The sequence below is a fragment of the Phyllostomus hastatus genome, unplaced genomic scaffold (assembly GCF_019186645.2).
Source record: "Phyllostomus hastatus isolate PE091 unplaced genomic scaffold, TTU_PhHast_1.1 phas_contig_58, whole genome shotgun sequence".
NCBI lineage: Eukaryota > Metazoa > Chordata > Mammalia > Chiroptera > Phyllostomidae > Phyllostomus > Phyllostomus hastatus.
This window is the reverse complement of record NW_025333916.1, coordinates 27,894,667-27,914,024: the sequence shown is the minus strand read 5'-3', so window position 1 is coordinate 27,914,024 and position 19,358 is coordinate 27,894,667. Positions and strand designations below refer to the sequence as shown.

The following is a 19,358-nucleotide window of genomic DNA, read 5'->3' as shown; positions in this document are numbered from 1 at the left end:
GGCCATAGAAAGGAGGCAAAAAATGAAGAGGAAGAAACAATGCTAAATCTTTCCCAGAAATTCTCTGAAGGTTATAGTGTGGGCTCTTCTCCCATTGTAAAGCATTATTATTTTCTTATTCACAGACCAAAGTATTGTTTGACTTATTACAATGAGTCTCCATGGCTACTGTTACTTAAAAAAAACTTTGTGAGCAAAAGAATTATGAAAAAGAGAAAGCCAAACAAAAAGCGGACAAAAAAAGTTTCTGCAGTGCTTTAAAACTTACCAAGTTCATTTCTCCCTATTTCCTTCCCCAATACCTCTGCAGAAAGTCCTCTCTCTTTCTTAACTGAATCTCTTACCTTTCCTTCTCTTCTCAGGCTGTTTAATTGAATATAGAATGTGTTGCTCGTTTTTGGAGAAAATTTAATTTCTTTTCTGGTTTTCAAAAGGGCAGATTTTAACGTTTCGCGTGTACTTCCCAACACCCCGCCCCCGACCCCCGCTGGCAGGTAGTTCAGCGCCTTTTGTTCTGCCCACCACCCCCCTCATCGGGGCAACGGCATTGGTGGGTGAGGGCTCCCCCTGCCCCGCTCTATTTGCCTGGAACCCACCTGCCCTGTCCTTAAGCAAAACAGAATTGCGACTTTGGCTCATTGGCCCACATGGCAGACTAGTCCCACACCTCCTCTTTTTCCTCAGGTGAAACCTTTCTGGCTTGGAGTGGGAACAGGCTGTGGATGAAGTGAGGGAAGAGGAGGGATGTCAGGAGGGCGCGAAAAAAGCAGACCAAAAAAGCGGGACAAGAGGCACAGGGTTGGTGGCCCGCCAATGAAAGGACCAACCACTCAGGAGGGAGAGGGAGAAGCGCGAGTAAGGCGGCCAGATCCGGGAGGAGAGAGAGCAGGGGAGACGCGCGAAGGCCGAACTCCCAGCAGCCAGACCCCAGATCGGAACGCGGGAGACCGGGAGGAGGGGGTCCGTGCGCCCGGGTCCCGGGGGACGTGTGCAGTCGGAGGACAGATCCCGGGTCTGGTGCGGTCCTGCCCGCAGCCGTCTGGGATGGGCGAGGCGAGCCGGGTGTGCTCGGGCTACTACAGCCTCAACCACAGCTTCGTGGAGTCCTTCCAGTGTCCCCGGCACGGCGAGGCGGCCACCCTCCTCTACTGCTGCGGCTTCGCAGACCTCAAGTACTGCTGCAGCGAGCCGGGCAGCTACTTTCCCTACAAGCACAGCTACATGTGGAGCCTCAGGTGGGCAGGGCAGATGGCTGGCGGGCCGGGGTCCTGGGAGGCGGCGGGCAGTGCTACAGCTGGAGGGGGAAAGTCGCCCGCGTTCCGCGACTCGCTCAGGTCAGGTCTCTCCCGAAGGACACGGAACGAACTATCGAAGGCGGGTGAGGGCTCTGCAGAGAAAACCGGCCCGCTAGGAGATAGATGCCCAGGGAGCCGGGACTCCTCACGCAAGGTGGGGCCGTTGCCACTATGAGTGTGAATTCTCTCGGGACCCCAGGCGAGGCGTGCGGGAGGAGCGCGGGCTCTGCGCCTAGGGCGCACTCAGCCGGCCCCTGCCGGCCAGGCTCAGTTCCCCGCCAGCCCCGCCTCAGCGGGTTGCTCTTCACTCTCTCTAGGGACCAGTCCCAGGCAGGTGACTCAGCTGGCAGAGACAAAATATGCAGATAACTTAAGAAGATTTTAATTTTCTTTTTGATTTGATTGGGCACTTGGTGCATTTGAATAGAAGGGGGTTCCTATGAGACACATTTTAAGGCTTTAGCCGAGGATCTGAGTATTTTAAGCCGCTTTGGAGGTGGAAAGGAATTGACAGTATTCTTTAAAATATCAAAAAGTTGGTGGGTTGCATGTGTGTGCACATGTGCTCGCACAAGCCAGCCAGCCAGCAAGCAAGCAAGTGGGCTTTATAATGCCCTTTCCAAATGATCTTACACTGACCCCAAACCGAAATGGAGATACAAAGAGCCACAGAGAGGTATATATACACAGTTTGAGGTGCTAGTATTATGCACTCTGTAGAACCTTTCCAGGACACCCTCTTTCTCAACAGGGTGGTCGTTGCTAAAAGTGAAGAGATTTTCTCAGGTGCAATCTTTCTTGCTTCTTTTTCCTGTAATGGGAATTTTACTTATTCCAACTAGTATTTTTGCAGATATTTTTCATTCTGAAGTGCTTTTCCTCCCCTTATACTCCAAAGGTTTGCAAACTTTGAACTTGATTTTTTTCCTTTTGCCTACAGAATGAATGGAGTGTCAGGATTACAGGAAAGAACTTACACCTACCTTCCATCTTAAATTGTTTCTTTCAAATGAGTGAAGGAGGGATGGAGACAGAAAGAGAGAGAGACAGCGAGCACTACTAAGAGGAAGAATACAGGGTGGGCAAAAGTGGGTTTACAGTTCAGGAATGGAGCTAGAAGAGGATGCCCTTGCGGCGGCTGCAGAAGCTTCCAGTGGAGCTGGGGCAGCCTCTTCACAAAATAACCGATGGCATTTATGGTGGAACTTATCCTCTTTACCAAGATTATCTGAGTGTTTGGGATTCCACAGAATGGACGCATGTTCTAGAAGATATTACCCAATTTTTCAAAGCTGCAGTTGGTGAGAGCCCAGGGTATAGTATTGGCCTGTGTATCTTCTCACAGACATGTGCTGAAATATTTTGTTTGCATTCTATATTCCAGTGCCTATTGGTTACCTGGCATTCACAGTATCCAACTTTGTGTCACTGGGTCCTGTGTCTAAGCATTTTGAATTTTTGTAAAAAGTGTGTCCCATTACTGCTGTACATTTACTAACTTCCTTTACAAAACAGAAGTAGAACTGCAAGTACATCTTTATCACAAGTTAGGCAGAGTTCATGTATGTCTTTCAATAGTTTTAATAAGTAATCTCAGTCTACCATAAGAAGAAAAGCTGTAGCTGGTAAAAGATTATCTGATGAACTAAAATCTTAGCAGTTGAATCAGTTGAAGTCATTTCATCAAGAAGCAACCATGAAGTGCTTGAAAAGTCGGAACAATGAAAGGGAGCAGGCTCTGCTGGAAGAAACGGTTGATATTTCCTCTGTACAGCTAAGGGTTTCAATGGACAGTTAAAGCTTGCACTTTCCAGAGATGAGACTGCTACATTACAAACACTACTTTTAAACCTTCATCTAGATGCAAAGGAAAATGGTAAAGTCAAACCTTATTTTTTGAAATGAATAAAGAAGAGATGTAGAATCTAAAAAATTCCTTGGAAGGAGCTAATAAGGTCATCCTGCCATGGAAATAACTGGAAATGAGGAATACGAAGATGATCAGATTCCATTGCTACATCTGATATGACAGAGTGAATACTGTGTGTTCAGAAAAGCTAAGTTATACTATTATGCCAAGCTGAGAAAGCAGCAGTATTGAGATTATACAGATAAAAATTTAGCAGCTTCTATAAAGAAGAGGAAATTACATGGTTGACAGGAAACACATACAAAAATTAAAGATAAATAGCTATAATAGCAGTTTAGATTTTCATAACCTGCTTCATTTATTAAATATTTGGGAACTCTTTATAGATACAGAGTTTTACTGAAAACTAAGAATAGGCTCTGAAGTAATGTAAACATACAAAGCACAAATAAACTTGAATCTTGCTTTAAAAAGTATGTGAACAGCAAGGGTGTGTATTATGGTTATATATGACTAATTTGTGATTGAAAAAATAAAGAATGTATAAGCTGCCTATATAACTCAGGAGATTCCATACCTTTCTCATATTTTAAAGGAAAGATTAAAATGTAAAATTTCTTAGAGAAAGAAGCTCTTCAGAAATGAACAAGAAAAAAACTAAATCTGTGTGAATAATTTTGAGTTTATGAATTCCAGAAACTAACATCTTATACTGGAACATAGAAAAAAATGCAATAGCACTGCTATGTTTGTATTTCTGGGCCTGTTTGGGAGAGTACGTGCTGATAAAAGAATACGTGCCATTGCACAGGGTGTATATTACCGTCTGATATCAGCCTCGACCCTCTATATGCCCGTGTTTATTGTAAACTCTTAACATTGAATTTCACAGTTTTGGATGTTAACTTTATTGGCACACAGATCATTTTTAATTCCAGCTAAGTTTAAAGATAAACATTCTGAGCAAATAAAAACACAATTTTATTTTATTTTAAAAAGCATGTTTACAGTTGTGAGTAAAAACAGAGTTTATTCTGGTGTTATTATTTATTAATTGTTGCAGTATTCTCCATATGGACAACTGTAAACCTGCTTGTGCCCCACCCTCCATCGTTCCTCCCAGTCTCCTAGGACGGTCCGGAATTTGGCACACATGCCGAGGCTACAGCTGATGACTTCAATGTTATTCCCTGAAGCAGTAAAAATAAATGTTTTATGTAATGAGAGCTTCAGAAAAAATCTCAAAAGTAGTGCCCACTTACCAATGAGTTCAACTTACAAAGCTGTATTGTGTCAGAGTGAGGGGAATGCTCAAAAAATAATGACAGCTTATTCTTACTACTTGGAGTAGCAATCTCGATTGCACTGGCATATTACTTGGCCCTCTGGAAAATATTATAGGAACCCAGCTCTGAGTCTTCGGAGGTGTTGATAATGGTAGCAGCGCCTCCAAGAGAGACTGGCAACTCTTAAGTCAAACTCAATTGTTTGAATTAAATCTCCAAAGTGCCAGGGATTCTCATATTCCTGACTCACTGCAAAGTAACAAGTGGCAGAGGCTAAAACTCCTCCTAAGATTTGTGAAGGCACAAAAGAATGGACAGCTTGCTGGGGCCTTGTTTCAGCACTGACAACACGGACAGTGCTCTTCAGTTCCTGGGAAATACAAAAATTTTCACAACTGACAGCATCAGCAGGTGATGCTAAAACTGGAGGTCTTGTTAGTTATTAAGCTCTGAGGACACGCTAGGGAGGTAAAAAAAACTAGAGCTTTATTCCCCTCATATTCTTTTCTCTCCACCCCTAATTTAAAATAGTCCAACTGCAAAAAAAAATAGTCCAGAAGTCATTAATATTTGTTGTGAGATTCTGCAGCTGCTGGAGAACGGCAGAAGTAAGTTGCTCGGCAGGAGAATCAATCGCTCTGTTTACATGATGACAGCCTCGGATCCTCTCTCAGGGACTGCCACACAGTGCCGTGATGAAAGAATGATTCTTCCTTTTCCGTGTCTGGACACTCCTGTCTTTTCTTCTCTTATAGATCCCCATTTTCTTAGGTTTTAGCCTTCTTCAGGACCTAGAAAAATAATGCCTATTGCACAGGGTGATGCTTGAGTTCAGTAAGTATTTGTCAAAATTAATATTTTAAGAGATTCGTAGAGCTCCATCTTTACCTAGAGGTTCGCATGCACCAAGCAATGTTTCTATGAAGTGGAACTCGGACACTGAAGCAGTTCGTTGAGATTGTGAAAAACCCCCTGTTAAAACAGAAAGCAAAAATAGCATGCTCTGTTTTTGTTTTTGCTTCAAATCATGTGGACTGGCTTTTTAAATATGCACATTAGAAGCCTGCAATATGTATGTTGAATTTAACTAATTTGACAATTTTACTTTTAAATGGACTTAATTGTGTTTTTACTTTGAAGATTTAAAAAAAAAATAACTGGGTTCTCATTTCAGGAATCTTTCCAGATGTCTGGCCTCCTAGCTGCCTTGTGCAGTGGATAATGTTAATGAAGTGGGTTGTTGCCTTGTGTCTGTGCAGAGGCCTAACCCTCCCTGATCTATACAGACTACGAAAGTCAGCTTTGGTGCAAAAGGCAAGAAAGAGGAGTTGCCAAAGCTGGGAGTCTACCTTTTGGGGTGCATCAAGTGAGGGCACACTCCAGTTTAAATGTATAACTATCTACTGACTCTAACCACAGAATTACCAGTCTTCACTTGTGTGCAGGGCTAGGGGAACAGAGCTGACAAGAATAAACCCAGCACACGAGTATCTGGAAGTCTGACTCCATACCTGTGGCTCAAGAGGCAACCCCTAAATTGCAGAAGTGCTTTACCTCTTAAAAACAAGGATAAGTTGGACGAGCTTAGCCCCTAACTTTTAATTCTGTTCTCCTGACTCCCGAGGCAGTGCCGCACCTGGCAGCACTGCTCAAACTCTCCCTTCCCTCCCTCTCGGTACACGCCGAACTTGTCGTGGCCCTAATGTCTGGGAAAGAGCAGAAGCTTATGGGGAAGCTGGGAAGATAACGAAGGGAAACATCATTACTTGTCAGTGATGATGACTTTTCAATTACAAGAGGGCCAATCACCAGTTCATTATTGTTTACTTCCGTCTATGGAAGTTTTACTACAAACTAAGTACTCTATAAACACTTTTCCTAAGTTTTCACAGCACTACGGGAAAGTCAACAGAAGTATCTGCCCTTGGGCAGCTTAAAATCTAATTATAGATATGTACACACCCACCCATACGTACATACGGTTCCGGAAAGTACATATATTTGCATGTCTTTCAGAATAATTCTTTTTTTCAAGCTCCATGTAAACTATGTTAGTTCTCAAATGATTAGCCTTATAGATAACTATATCAGAAAGAATTACTACAAATTTGGTACAGAGCAAATAATATCTCAGATACACACCTTATTTTCAGAGGAAAGTACAAGGGTTTCTTCTTTAATCCTAGAAGCTATTGGTGTTATGCTCTTTTAGAAAGGAAAAACTCAGACCGAACATGAACTTGATATGAATTTTGTAACTATATCTCTCCTTTAATTAAGTCTTCTTTTTATCTTTTGTTAGCTATGGTTTTGCATATTAGTAAATGATATCTCCCATACATGTCTCAAAAAAAGTTCTGCATTTCTGGTAAACATTTGTTTCACTACTTTCACAGAGGTAAGTATTTTTATATTCGGCTTCCCAGTCTTTGCTCCTAGAATATATTAATAACAGAGGCTTGACTGAAATGTTTTTGAACTATCTCCAGAGTATCCTGTAACATTTTACCTATCATATGAATTCACATGATAGTCTATGCTAATATTAACATATACAAGGAGGACCCACCAAAAGTGGAATTTGTTTTAAAAATTGTGTATTTATTCTTACATGTTTAGACTTCAGTCACCTTCAAAGTACTCTGCATTTGATGCAATACAGCTAGCAAGATGTTTTCTTCGCTGCTCAAAACAGTTTTTGAACTCATCAATTTTGATGCCTTTTAGTGCTTCTGTTGTTTTTTGTTTCACCTCTTCCATGTCAGCGAAATGTTTTCCTTTGAGGACTTTTTTCATCCAGGGGTACAAAAAAATTGGATTGGGGTGAGATCAAGTAAATAGGAAGGGTGGGGCACAGGGGGTCATGCTGTTTTTGGTTATGCAGTTAAAAACTGCTGAACGCTCAGCACAGTGTGGGCAGGTGTGCTTGTAAATCACCCATCATGAAATGGGCAAACACATTGGAGGAGACTTCAAAAAAATTCACTGAAGCTGAACGCAGCCTGTCACAACAATGCCAACTGGCACACTGATACAGATGGGTTCCTGGAATACTCACCTAGTGGGGGAAGCCTGTACTACAAAGGGCCAGCCCTCCAGAAGATAATTCTGGGTTTTGGGGGGGAAACCCTTCATATATGTATAGAGAAAATATAATAAGACTTTGACAGTAGAAAAATGTGAGTGGTAGATTTCAACCACACACTGTTTATACTAAACTATAAGGATCATGACTATCTGAAGGAAGAAGTAGCAATATTTAAACCTCCCCTTTAGTTCCTATGCAAACCAGAATGTTTTCTGTTTTCCTCAGCATTGGTGCCCTGACTGGATTGGGAATTGCTGCCCTTGTTTTACTGGCCTTTGTCATCAGCGTCTGTGTCCTTTGTTATTTATTTCTGTATACAAAGCCTCAACCATTAGACACTGGCCTGAAACTTCAACACCTAGAGGCTTCGTCTACTCAAGAAGGTAATCTTTATCCATTATTTGTAGCCAATTACCTGTACTCTGTTTGAAAGAATAACCTGTACCTGGGTAACAGATCATAATGTTAATGAATGCTTTTTAAAAATTCAATTCATTATGTGTCTTTGTAAAAATTCACATTAAATTAGATCTTAATGATGAAATACTTTAGAGAAATTGTGCCCAAGGAAAAATAGCAGCAGGATGTAGATGTTCTTGTGAAAAATAATACATTGAGCCAATAAATCCACTTTAATATGTTTATGACTTTCAGTTATAAAGGTTTTATCTTCTTGGAATTTTTAAATTTTGTTGTTGATAGAGCCACAGAAGTCAAATAAATAGAGAAACAAAACACCTGATAATGGATTCTCAATGCTGTGTTACTCCAGATTGGTCAGTCAATGGTTAGTTAAGCATGTACCTGTGTGTGTATGGTGTAGGGAATTCAGAGGAGCCCTATAAAGTGATTCAGAGGCATGTAAAGGACACAGAAAAATAGATAGAAGAATCTCTGTTCTTAAATAGATTATGAACTAGTTAACATATAGTGGTGGGTGCAGCATGACTATGGAGATGCTATACAAATGCAAATTGTTATCACTAAGGAACTCAGAAAGAACTGTTAATATTTTGTGAATATCAATTCCTATGAGTGTATTTAAAAAGTAGGAATAATAAATTTTATTTTGTTGTATTTAGAATATATTTTAATGAACATTTAGAACATATATTTAGAATAAAACAGAAATGCTCACTAACTTCCATGTAAAAAGAAAAATTTTTAAGTTGTATAAGAGAATCTAGAAAATTCTCTGCTCCTATGCTCTGTTGTAGCTGAATCCTGAAACTTATATTTATGGAGCACATGCTCTGTGACCTTTCAGATGTGTGCACACTGCTACTGCAGGATTGCATTAGCTCTCGCTTCCTTCGCTGCAGGGAGCTCTCTTGGAGGGTATCCTGAGTCACAGAGCTAGAGGCCAAGATCTCTCAGAGGTCTCTTTCTGAAATCTGGAAACTGCATGGCCGAACTAACAGGTTGTTACGGGTTAGATCCTCTTTCTCCACAGGCAAAATGAGGCAGTGGACTAGTGATTATGAAATAATCACACCCATAAAATCGACTTTTGTCTCAAATTGCTTAGATAATTTAAGGTGGCAGTTCTTAAATTTTACCGTGCATAAGAATCACTTAGGGAGCTTCTTAAAAGCTGCAAACTCCAGGCTCTGCCTTTTAAAACAAATAGTTCCTCTTCCTCCACTGCCCTGGCTCCCCTGCTGTCTGCTCCTCAAAGAACAGCCAGAGTAAGCCTGATAAAACCAAAGTCATGTCTTGTCACTCCTGCTCAAAACCATCATCACTTTCCATCTCTCTCCATAGATGTGTCACCTCCACTGTGACCTCCAGGGCTGTTCTTGTCTGCTCTCTTCACCTTGATTTCTCTCGTCCCCTTATGCACAGCCACATTGGCCTCTTTGCTGTGCCTTGAAACTTCTGTCTCAGGGTTTTCGTACCTGTTGTCACTATTGTCTAGAATGCTTTGCCTTTAGACAGCTGCATGACTTGCAGTTTCATTTTCTTTAAATGAAATGACCGGAAGTTCTCCCCCGGTCACTCTATCTACATTGTAACTGCCCTTCCACAATTCCTGCTTTATTTTTCCACTAAGCATTTACCACTATTACACAATATGTTCTAGTTATCTATTGTCTAACTTTCCTCTGCTCCAGCTAGAAAGTAAGTTCTAGGAAAGTAGTACTTTTTGTCTTGTTTTCTCACTACTGTATTCCTAGTGTCTCAGAACAGCTAACAAATGTTTCCTCAGTGAATTGAATGGCGTGGCCCTGCACCCCCACTGTCAGCAAAGGAATTCAACAACCTTTCTTGAGGGCTTGCTATTGGTGAGGAAGGATTCTATATGACCACTACCTTCTTGCTGCTTCCAAATGAAGGGCTTTTGGTCCTTTGGGTTGATTTTAACCAAATCAGACATAGTGGAGAGCCCAAAACAAATCATCCAAATGTCCCTGGAACAGAAAGAGAAAATGGTTTCTATTTGAAAGTGACCCATATGAAGCAATAAATAAAAGCCATTGGTGTACCTATTGTTCAAAATCCATGCTTCATTTCACTCCAATGGTTCTCCCATGTGGGAATAGATGCCAGGGTTCCGGCTATAAAGAAAACAAGTCTTTATTAAACAAATGCCTTACAGTTAGGAACATGATCAAATGTTTGTGCAATAATCAAACAAGTAACCATTTATCAGAGGAAATTTGGTTTCACCAGTTAGCACTCCTTTCTTTGAAAACTTCCTATCCTTAAGAGGCAAACTCCCTTTATTTTAAATTAATTTTTACAATCAAGACTGTTTTCATTATAGGTAATTTGAATGTCCTCAAGGGAAATGTGTTTTTTTGTGCATACCTAAAGCTGACTTAGGGCACTGGAGGGTTTTGTTTTGTTTTTTTAATCGCTATAAATGACAATAAGTTTAAAATAGTCGAATCTTAAACAAATTTGCCAAGATGTGCCCTTCCTGTATTTGTATTCTACTGGGCTTCATTCTTTACACTGTACAGCTTAAGGCTTTACCCATCCTGAATTGATCTCAAAGGAAGCTGCTCTTTGGCCATGACTGCAGGTTTAATCGAGCCCCCTCCAGGGCTCCCTTTGTGCAGAGGTGTCCTCTTGCTAAGCAATTGACTGGCTTTTAAGTTGTGAGTCATAACCATTTTCTTCCTTTTTAACTCTGATGTTTTGAGTGATGCATGTTTCAAATGCCAATGCTTAAAAGAATGCCACGGTTCGTAAATTGTGCTGTGTAAGATGTACAGTTCTGGGCAGAAGATGGCTGTGTGAAGGGCAGGCATCTTTCTGAGCAGACACTCTTGAGGGTGAGGGCTCATTTCAAAAGATGTGGAAGAATTAATGGCTAACAGAGGACCAGTGGAAGGGTGAGAGTCTTGGATTCCTGCTTCCCAGATTCTTCCATCGGGGAACCCTTAAAGGGAAATTGAAAAAGCACTTGGTGCCTTCAGAATTTCAAGGGATAGAATGGAAAGGCTTGCCTTAAGCCTTAGGAGCTTTCAATTATTTCAAGTTGCACATTTTATTTTTTGAATTTGTGGGAATTTTCAATTTGACTGCACAATATAATGGCTTCCTTTGCTTTAACGATATCTCCTTTCCATGTATGAACAAAACTGATGCTCCAGAACAACAAAGCAAATTCATCCTGTGATTTTGAATATCCATTGACCCCCTGCAGTTGCGGAGTGGGGTGAAGAATACAGGAGAGGTGTTAGAAGCAGAGCTTTTGATGAAAATTAGAAGGCAGATAATAGCCCAGCTGCCTGGCACACATAAATGATACAGTTGTATGGGAATAATAGACAACTCCAAGCCTGTATTTGGTGAGTTCTTTTGTACAGGCAGGTGATATAAATGACAAAGGGTAAGCAAATCAGTGGTACTACATGCCTGTCTAGGAGAAAAACATAAATTATATCTGGAATACTGAGAAAGGAAGCAAATGGAAAATTGCAGAATAAACGAATCATTTATTCTGCCTGTGAGCACAACAGGACTTGGACTGGCTCAGAAAGATCTGACATTTTTCTACTTCTTAGAGGACACCTTCGCTCCCAAGTTAAAAACGAGAACAAAAACAAAAACTTTCAATTCACTTTCACTGGAGGAAAATTAGAAAATACAGAGAAACAGACAAATAACATCATTCATGATCCCACCACACGACACTAATAGATATTAACACATGGTGAACACCCGTGGATTTTTTTCCTATGCATCTACAGACACATGTACAGAACAAAATGGGGGAAATGAGTCTTATAATAACATGTCTTTTTTTTCACTGAGCAATACAGATATCTTTGTTTGCCAATGAAGAGATACCTTTGCCATCATTTTTAACGGTTCCAGTTTATTACCCTGATGGCATGTAAGAGTTTTTATTCTTTTATTTTGATATAATTTCACAATTCCAGAAAAAAAACTTCAGAGGTTACATCCCTCTTCTCAGATTTACTAATTGTTAATATTTTGTGTAATTTTCATCAACTTTTTCTTGACATATATTTTCTGAACTATTTGAAAATAATTTGCAGATATCATATTTTTAACTATAAATATTTCAGTGTGCATTTCCTAAGAACAAGAATTTTTTCTTACATAATTATAGTGTATTTATCAAAGTGAGGATATATAACATTGATACAGGAGTATTATCAAAACTGCTCTCATATTCAAAATTTGCCCATATCCTCAATAGCTATTTTTTATTTCAGAGCTAGTTTGGAATTACACCTTGCAATTAGCTGTCATATTTCTTTAGTTTTCTTTAATCTTCAGTCTTATTTTGTCTTTCATGATCTGGACATTTTTGAAAAGTAAAAGCCAGTTATTTTGTACGTGTCCCTCAATTTAAATTTGTCTGACATTGTCTCATGATTGAAGAGAGATTACATATCTTGACAGAAATACCACAAAAGTTATATTCTAAGGGCACCAAAACAGGAAGCACGTAATATTGGTGTGTTCCATTACTGGTGATGTTAACTTGGATTTTTCAGGTAAGGCTGTGTTTGCTGGATTAATCCATTGTAAAGCCACTGTTTGTCCCTTTGTCGTTACTAAGTAGTTGGTGGGGAGGTACTCTGAAGCTCTGAAAGTATCCTGTTCCCCCTGAAACTGATAGCCCACTCATTAATGGTATGCAATTGAATTTCGTCATCATCAGAATTTCAAAATAACTTCAGGATTATTGTTGTGATAGGTGTAAATGGTGACTTTCTAACCTCATCACTCCTTCTACACTTATCAGTTATTCAGCTGCAGGAAGAGCTTCCCCTTCTTCCCTATTTGCCTGTTTGTTTAGTAAAATCAGCATAGACTCAGATTCTTTATCCTAAAACACTCTATTACAACCACTATTTATTTTGATCCTTGAATTGTTTCAGAGTTAGCCTGTGGGAGCCACTTTAAACTAGGTCCAGTGTCCTTTTGAAATGTGTCCATTATTTTTAAGCTTTTTTTTTTTTTTGGCTTTCTGTCACAAGATGTTCCAGGGCTGTACTGTCCCTGTTCCAGCCCTGGAACCTGCCATTTCTCCAAGAAGCCTGCTTCATTTCAGTTGTGAATCATGTTCAGAAACTAGAGTCTGGGCATGCCACATCTTACTCAGTTATTGACCCTGACCTGGCTTCCATTTTTCTCTGTTACACACACACACTGAACACTAAGTGAAGTTGCCGACCAAAGCACGGGAGCCTCCTGGAGGCTTTGGATGCCAGCTGCTACCTGCCCTCCAGAAAAATGCTGTTTCATGGGTATTATTTCAAACGGTGTATATTTTACCAGTTTCATTCAGAGACATAATGTCGTGTCTTGTTTTATCAAATTAGGAATAAGAATGGACATTTTAAAGTTTGTGATTTTTTTTATGGCATGTTTTTGCTCGTGTCTTACACAAACTTATCTACGGCAGTATTCTTTTTTCATTGCTTCATGAGAACTTTCCTTACAACAACTAAATTATTTTTCACATATATCACAAAGGTTTTTCACGGATATTTCCTTTTTAATTTTGTATGTGACAGTCTTTTAATTTGTTTCACCTTTTGTGATTTTTCTCTTTAGCTTCAACTTAGAAATTTCTCACCTTACTGTGAAAATATAAAACATTCACCTATTTTTTTCTTCTAATACATTAATTCATTTGTTTTTAACATTTAAATCTTTGAAAAACTTGGAATTTTAACTTTGGTTAAAGTATGAGGTAGAGATTTGCCTTCATTTTTATTTTGCAAATAAGAAGTCAATTGTCCACATATTTATTGGAAAAGTCATCTTTCTTTTGCCAATTTAAAATATCACCTTTGTCATAAATTCTTATATATACAGGGATCTACTTTTAGATTTTCTGTTCTTTCAAATTTATCAGTCTGTTTATTCTTAAGCTAGTAACATACTTTTAAAATCATTGTAGTTATAGAGTTTACTATCTGATTAGGCAAGGCTTTCTCTTCTCTCCCATTATGCTTCTTTTTCAAAATTTCTTGGCTACTCTTGTAAGGGCAGATTTCCAAATAAGCTTATGAATAACACAGTCAAAATTTTAAAAACCAAGTGGCATTTTGATGGTTTTTGTACCCCATTTACAGATACCTTTCTGAACTATTTTTCTTAGTGGGCTTAACACATCTCCAACAAAACTCTGCTTAAAACTCACTAATTAGGCTGCCAAATTACCTTGTAATACCATTCTTTGTTTCAGAAAGGCTTTAAGAATTCATTAAGATTTTAGTAGAAGATGAACTAATTTGAACTCAATGGCAGAAAAGGCCACTTGTGGCTCCTAAAGGGAGCTTTCTACTTAAAATAATGAGCCTGGAATTTCCTATGGTTGTTTTTGTTCCTAAAATGTAGAAAATCAAATTGCTCAGCAGAGCTACTGCTACATTTAGCATTTGTGAGTCGTCCTCAGGGCACAGCATTAGCCGATCCTGGCTGATGCTGGAACCAACAAGCAAAATACATCCCTGTCTCTTATTGTGAAAATGCGGTTAAAGGGCTTAAAACATCAGCTGAATTCTTTTACTAGTTATGTTAATCATCAATACATGAAAATTAACAATGCAGAAAATGTAAAGAAAAAAGGACCAATTATGGAATAAAATAGGGTAAGAAAACATTTCCAGATAAAACTGCCTTTACTCATTGACAAATGGACAAAGGAAAAGGTCAAGCCTAATATTTGAACTTTCACAGTGAATTTTTAACTACTGTATACAAGAGATACCTGTATATCCTTGATGGGGAGGCGGGGTGTTGAAGAAGTCAATAGTTCTGCTCATTTCACCATTTACTTCACATCCAGGTCTGTGCATTGTATTAAACTTGAGAGGAAACCACTCTCTTGTAAATTAAAAAAACTTATTAGGGTACAAACTTGAGAATGTTTGTTTCCACTAGAAAGCACGATGGGATGACAGGGGTGTGTAGATTTTCTCCTCAGTAATAAAGTGAGTCAGCTGGTGAGTAATGAGAAGCAGCTATATATGGGACTGCAGAGTGGTACACAGATGCCAGGGAACAGGCAGACAATGGCAGAAGAGTTTAGTTACCATTCTGCCAGGTAGCCAGGAGATGAAGACTGGCAGAGGTACCCAGCATTTATTTATTTATTTAGATATTTTGAAATGGCAGGCAAGAGCAGTGTTCATAAACAATAAAATACATAAAAGGAAATATAGGTACTGAACTTAAGGACCTTGGTCTCAGAAAGATTTTTGTAAATGTGTCCCTAAAGGCAAGGAGAGTAAAAGCAAAAATAAATGAATTGGGCTACACCACACTAAAAAGTTTCTATGCGGCAAAAGAAATCATCAATAAAACAAAATGGCAATGAACCAATTGAGAGCAGGTATTTGCAAACAGCACATCCAATAAAGGGCTAATATTCAAAATGTATAAAGAACTCATACAACTCAACAACAAAACAAACAATCCAATTAAAAAATGGGCAGAAAACCAGAACTGATACTTTTCCAAGAAGGTATACAGATATCCAACAGATATATTTTAAAAATGCTCAACTTTCCTAGCTGTAAGGGAAATGAAATCAAAACCCCAATAAAATACACTGCATACCAGTTAGAATGGCTGTTATCAATAAGGCAAGAATTAAAAAAGGAAACCTCATCCACTGTGGGTGGCAATGTAAATTGGTTCAACTGCTGTGGAAAACAGTATGGAGGTTCTTCAAAAAATTAAGAATAGAGTTACCATATGACTGCACAATCCCTCTTCTGAATATCTATCCCCAAAATTTGAAAACTATTTGTAAAGATGTATGTACTCCTCTGTTCACTGCAGCATTATTCATGGTGGCCAAGACATGAAAACAACCTAAGCGCCCATCAATAGGTGGTTGATATGAAGATGTGGTAAATACATACAATGGAATACTACTCAGCCATAAGAAAGGATGAAATACTGCCCCTCTGGACAACATGCACGGATCATGCTATGAGCATCAATTGAGAGCATCATGCTATATGAAATAAGTCAGATAGAAAAGGACAAGGACAATATTATTTCAGTTATATGTGGGACATCCAACAGAAAGAAACAAACCAAACAAACGCATAGAGCCAGACAACAGTATGATAGTGAGCAGAGGGGAAGGTGAGTGGGGGAAAGATGAAGAAGGTACAGTGGGTCACATATAAGGTGATAAAAGAAGACTAGAGTTTGGTGGTGAGCACACAATGCAATGTATAGAAGATGTAATATAGAATTGTACACCTGAAACTTGCGTAATGTTATTGACCAATGTTACTCCAACAAATTTAATTTTTAGAAAGCCGAGTTCATAAAAGAGTTATAGGATAAATGGACCCCCAAGGAATGTTTCTGAAAATGAATGTGAACTTTAACTCTTATTAGCAAGAAATATATTGGCCTAGTTTGTGATGAGGATAGGTAAGATTGTTTGATGTGATTTGAATGATGAATTTTATTCGTTTGATGTACTGGATTTAAATATTGGCAAAGGTTAAAGCTTTAATTTAAATGCCAGTATGAGAAGTATAGGATTAAAAGAAGGTTGAGATTTACATATGATGACCAGATCAAAAAGAAAAAAAAATAAAAATGGGAAACCAGCAGCAGAAAGCATCTGTCAACCAGGAAAGCACAGTGATGCTGGATCTTTCCCCCCCACCCCCCTAATCTGTACTCAGGTAAAGAAGAGGAGGAATTAGATAAGAAAAACCCTTTATGTGGAACAAATGCCTTGGGAGCTCAGTAGAATTATAGATTTCTTAATATAAATCGAATCCATATTGAAATTTTTGTGATGGAAAAGAGGCAGCTGGTTTTATCTCTATTTTGTTGGTTAAGAAATTAGCTTCTATGTATTAAAGCAACATAGACTTTTCCTTTTTTCTTTCTTAAAATCCTTCCAAAGGGATGCAGTTAGCTGGACTCTGTTATCACTGCAGCTCCACTCATCACAACTGGTTTTCCACATGTCCAATTACCCTAACTTAACAGAGGGAAATGCACTGAAGGCACCTTTGGATTTTATAAGCTGCAGGAAGAGAACATTAGGGGTATTAACTTGCTAATCAAAGCTCATGCTTCAAACAATGGCATACAATGTTTATAATAAATCTTTTCTGGTTTGTGTACAAATTGGTTGTGTTAGGGGAACTGCCTTACCTTAAGAGGCCAATCTAAGAAATGATCTCTGTACCTATGCTAGTTAGAAGAATCCGGTCAGTAGCCAAGGAAACAATGAGTCAGGGATAGAGGAAGGGGGCTTCACGAATCCTCAATGAAGAAAAATCTATAGTATTGACATGTACTTGTGAGCCCTTAAATCTCAGATGGCTGTTGTTGCCAGACAAACGCAGGAGGGGAACTGGGGCTGTCAGGGTGTAGATGGCTTAGTCTTAGAGAGAGCCCCAAGGGAAGTCCGAAAATAACTTCCTATTTATCATAAAAAAAGACAAAAACAAAAACTGTATGTGACAAGGTAGACAATAACACCTTGCAAATCTGATTAAAATATTATGAATATAAGTACGTAAAAAGCTTAGGAAACACAAAGGGCCTGAGTTACACATTAGTTTTGAGATTTCCAAAAATCCCAGTAAAATGTTCCAATTGTAGGTGTTTAAAGAAATGCTTACATAAGATACAAGTGCTACCCAGATAATACGAAACTGATCTTTTATCTCTACCTGCTATGATACTGAAGGGTACAACTACTACTAAACAAATGAAAAATAAACCACAAACATCCTGTTTTCCAAATGTTATAAGAAGAAAATAATTTCAAGGGCCCTCATATAGAATATATCCCGTTAATTAAGTGTTTAAATAGTAGGTAAATTTGAACCAAAGATTTTTTAAAGTCTGCTTTGCAAATAACAGTCAAGAAAGTCCTCAGGTCATCAAATTTTCATGTCAGCGTCCCCTCCTACATTTACCTTAAACAGCTTTACTTGCTGTTTGAGCAGAGGGCTACTTGCCACGTCAGAAAATGCTGTGCCTTCAACATTAGCTTTTACAAATTAAACTAAATAACTGAAACAGCATGGCTGCATGGTCAGAAGTAGAACATTATGTTGCCACCATAAAGTTCTCTACTCTTGTGCACTCTGGACTTATATTTACACCTGAGTGAATGAAATTGTGGAACAAGTGTGTTCCTTTTAAAAATCACATCTAAATTGACTATGATGGCAAAGCCTTAAAAGTGTTGCAAATTACTATGATTGGCTAGAGTATAGTTTTGTTTGCTTTATGAATAGAGACAGTCACACTTTTATTAAGCATCTCAGAAATCATGACCTTCTCATCAAATGCTTAGTTATCTCCATGGAGGCATGGAGAAAAGCAAGCACGGTAATAAAAACCTTACTTCTGTTACTGAACATTTCTCTTATTGGACTTTCAGGAAGAAATAATCAAAAATGACTTTTGAAATTATTCAAGGCTCATTTATTCACATAGTGTTTCTAGGACATCATATTTTCCATATTGCCATACAATTTATTTTTTAAGCAAAAATGTTAAAAATTCAAATTTTATGTCATCATACCACATAATTATTTCATTTTGTTTTGTGTATTTGCAGGGAGCTCAAATAGGAAAATCAAAGCCCCCAATTCAAACGCAACATCAAATTCAGTAAATGAAACCACCTATGAAGCTGATGATATAATTCAAGAAAAAACAATGGATACAACACAAATTAACACAGTATATTAAAAATCTGGTGTTGTAAAAGCTCCCTGGAGAGATGGAAAAACAAAAATAAAGATTGCATTTCAAATACAGTTCATAATAATAATTTTCAAAATTTTGCCACTCACAAAGCAAAACATAGCTGCATTTTTGATCATTCAATCCTTTTATTAAACACACAGTAAAGTTTTGATAGATTTTCATGTGCGTAAGTTTACTTTTATTTGCTAATTAAAATGTTTGCATATTACACAAAATTATGCTAATACTTCAGGCAAAATTAAAGAATTTATCAATAACACAGACAAGCAAACCTATCTCACTGAGGTATAATGAAAAATGTATTTCACTTTACCAGAATTTCACATTTTTTTGTACTTAGAGGCAGTTATTTTTATAAGAAATCAGAAATCAGCAGCAAAAAGAAAGTAAAGGAACCCACAAATACATGGAGCTTAAACAACACACTACTAAAAGATGACTGGGTCAAAGGATACATAAAAGGTGAGATTGAAATATGTGTAAAGACAAATGAGAATAACAATACAACATGTCAAAACTTCTGGGATACAGCAAAAGCAGTAACAAGAGGGAAGTTTATATCATTATAGGCCTATCTCAAGAAATAAGCAAAAATCCCAAGCAAACAACCT

The 19,358-nt window shown here is 38.4% G+C and overlaps 1 protein-coding gene, 1 long non-coding RNA gene and 1 pseudogene across 2 annotated transcripts; 2 read left to right on the top strand and 1 right to left on the bottom strand.

The window, feature by feature from the left end:
* The first annotated feature begins 1,044 nt into the window (after nucleotides 1-1,044).
* SHISAL2B (shisa like 2B) lies at nucleotides 1,045-19,358 on the top strand. Its single transcript, XM_045848191.1, has 3 exons — nucleotides 1,045-1,235; nucleotides 7,765-7,922; nucleotides 18,596-19,358. Exons 1-3 carry the CDS (start codon nucleotides 1,045-1,047, stop codon nucleotides 18,727-18,729), a joined length of 483 nt encoding a protein of 160 aa, XP_045704147.1. The 3' UTR covers nucleotides 18,730-19,358.
* On the top strand, nucleotides 2,419-3,271 carry LOC123824899 (annotated as a pseudogene).
* On the bottom strand, nucleotides 4,049-10,099 carry LOC123824789. The gene is made up of 3 exons (XR_006786753.1): nucleotides 10,026-10,099; nucleotides 9,853-9,950; nucleotides 4,049-5,423 (listed from the first exon to the last, which is right to left on the bottom strand). It is a non-coding gene; the product is annotated as an uncharacterized LOC123824789 (long non-coding RNA).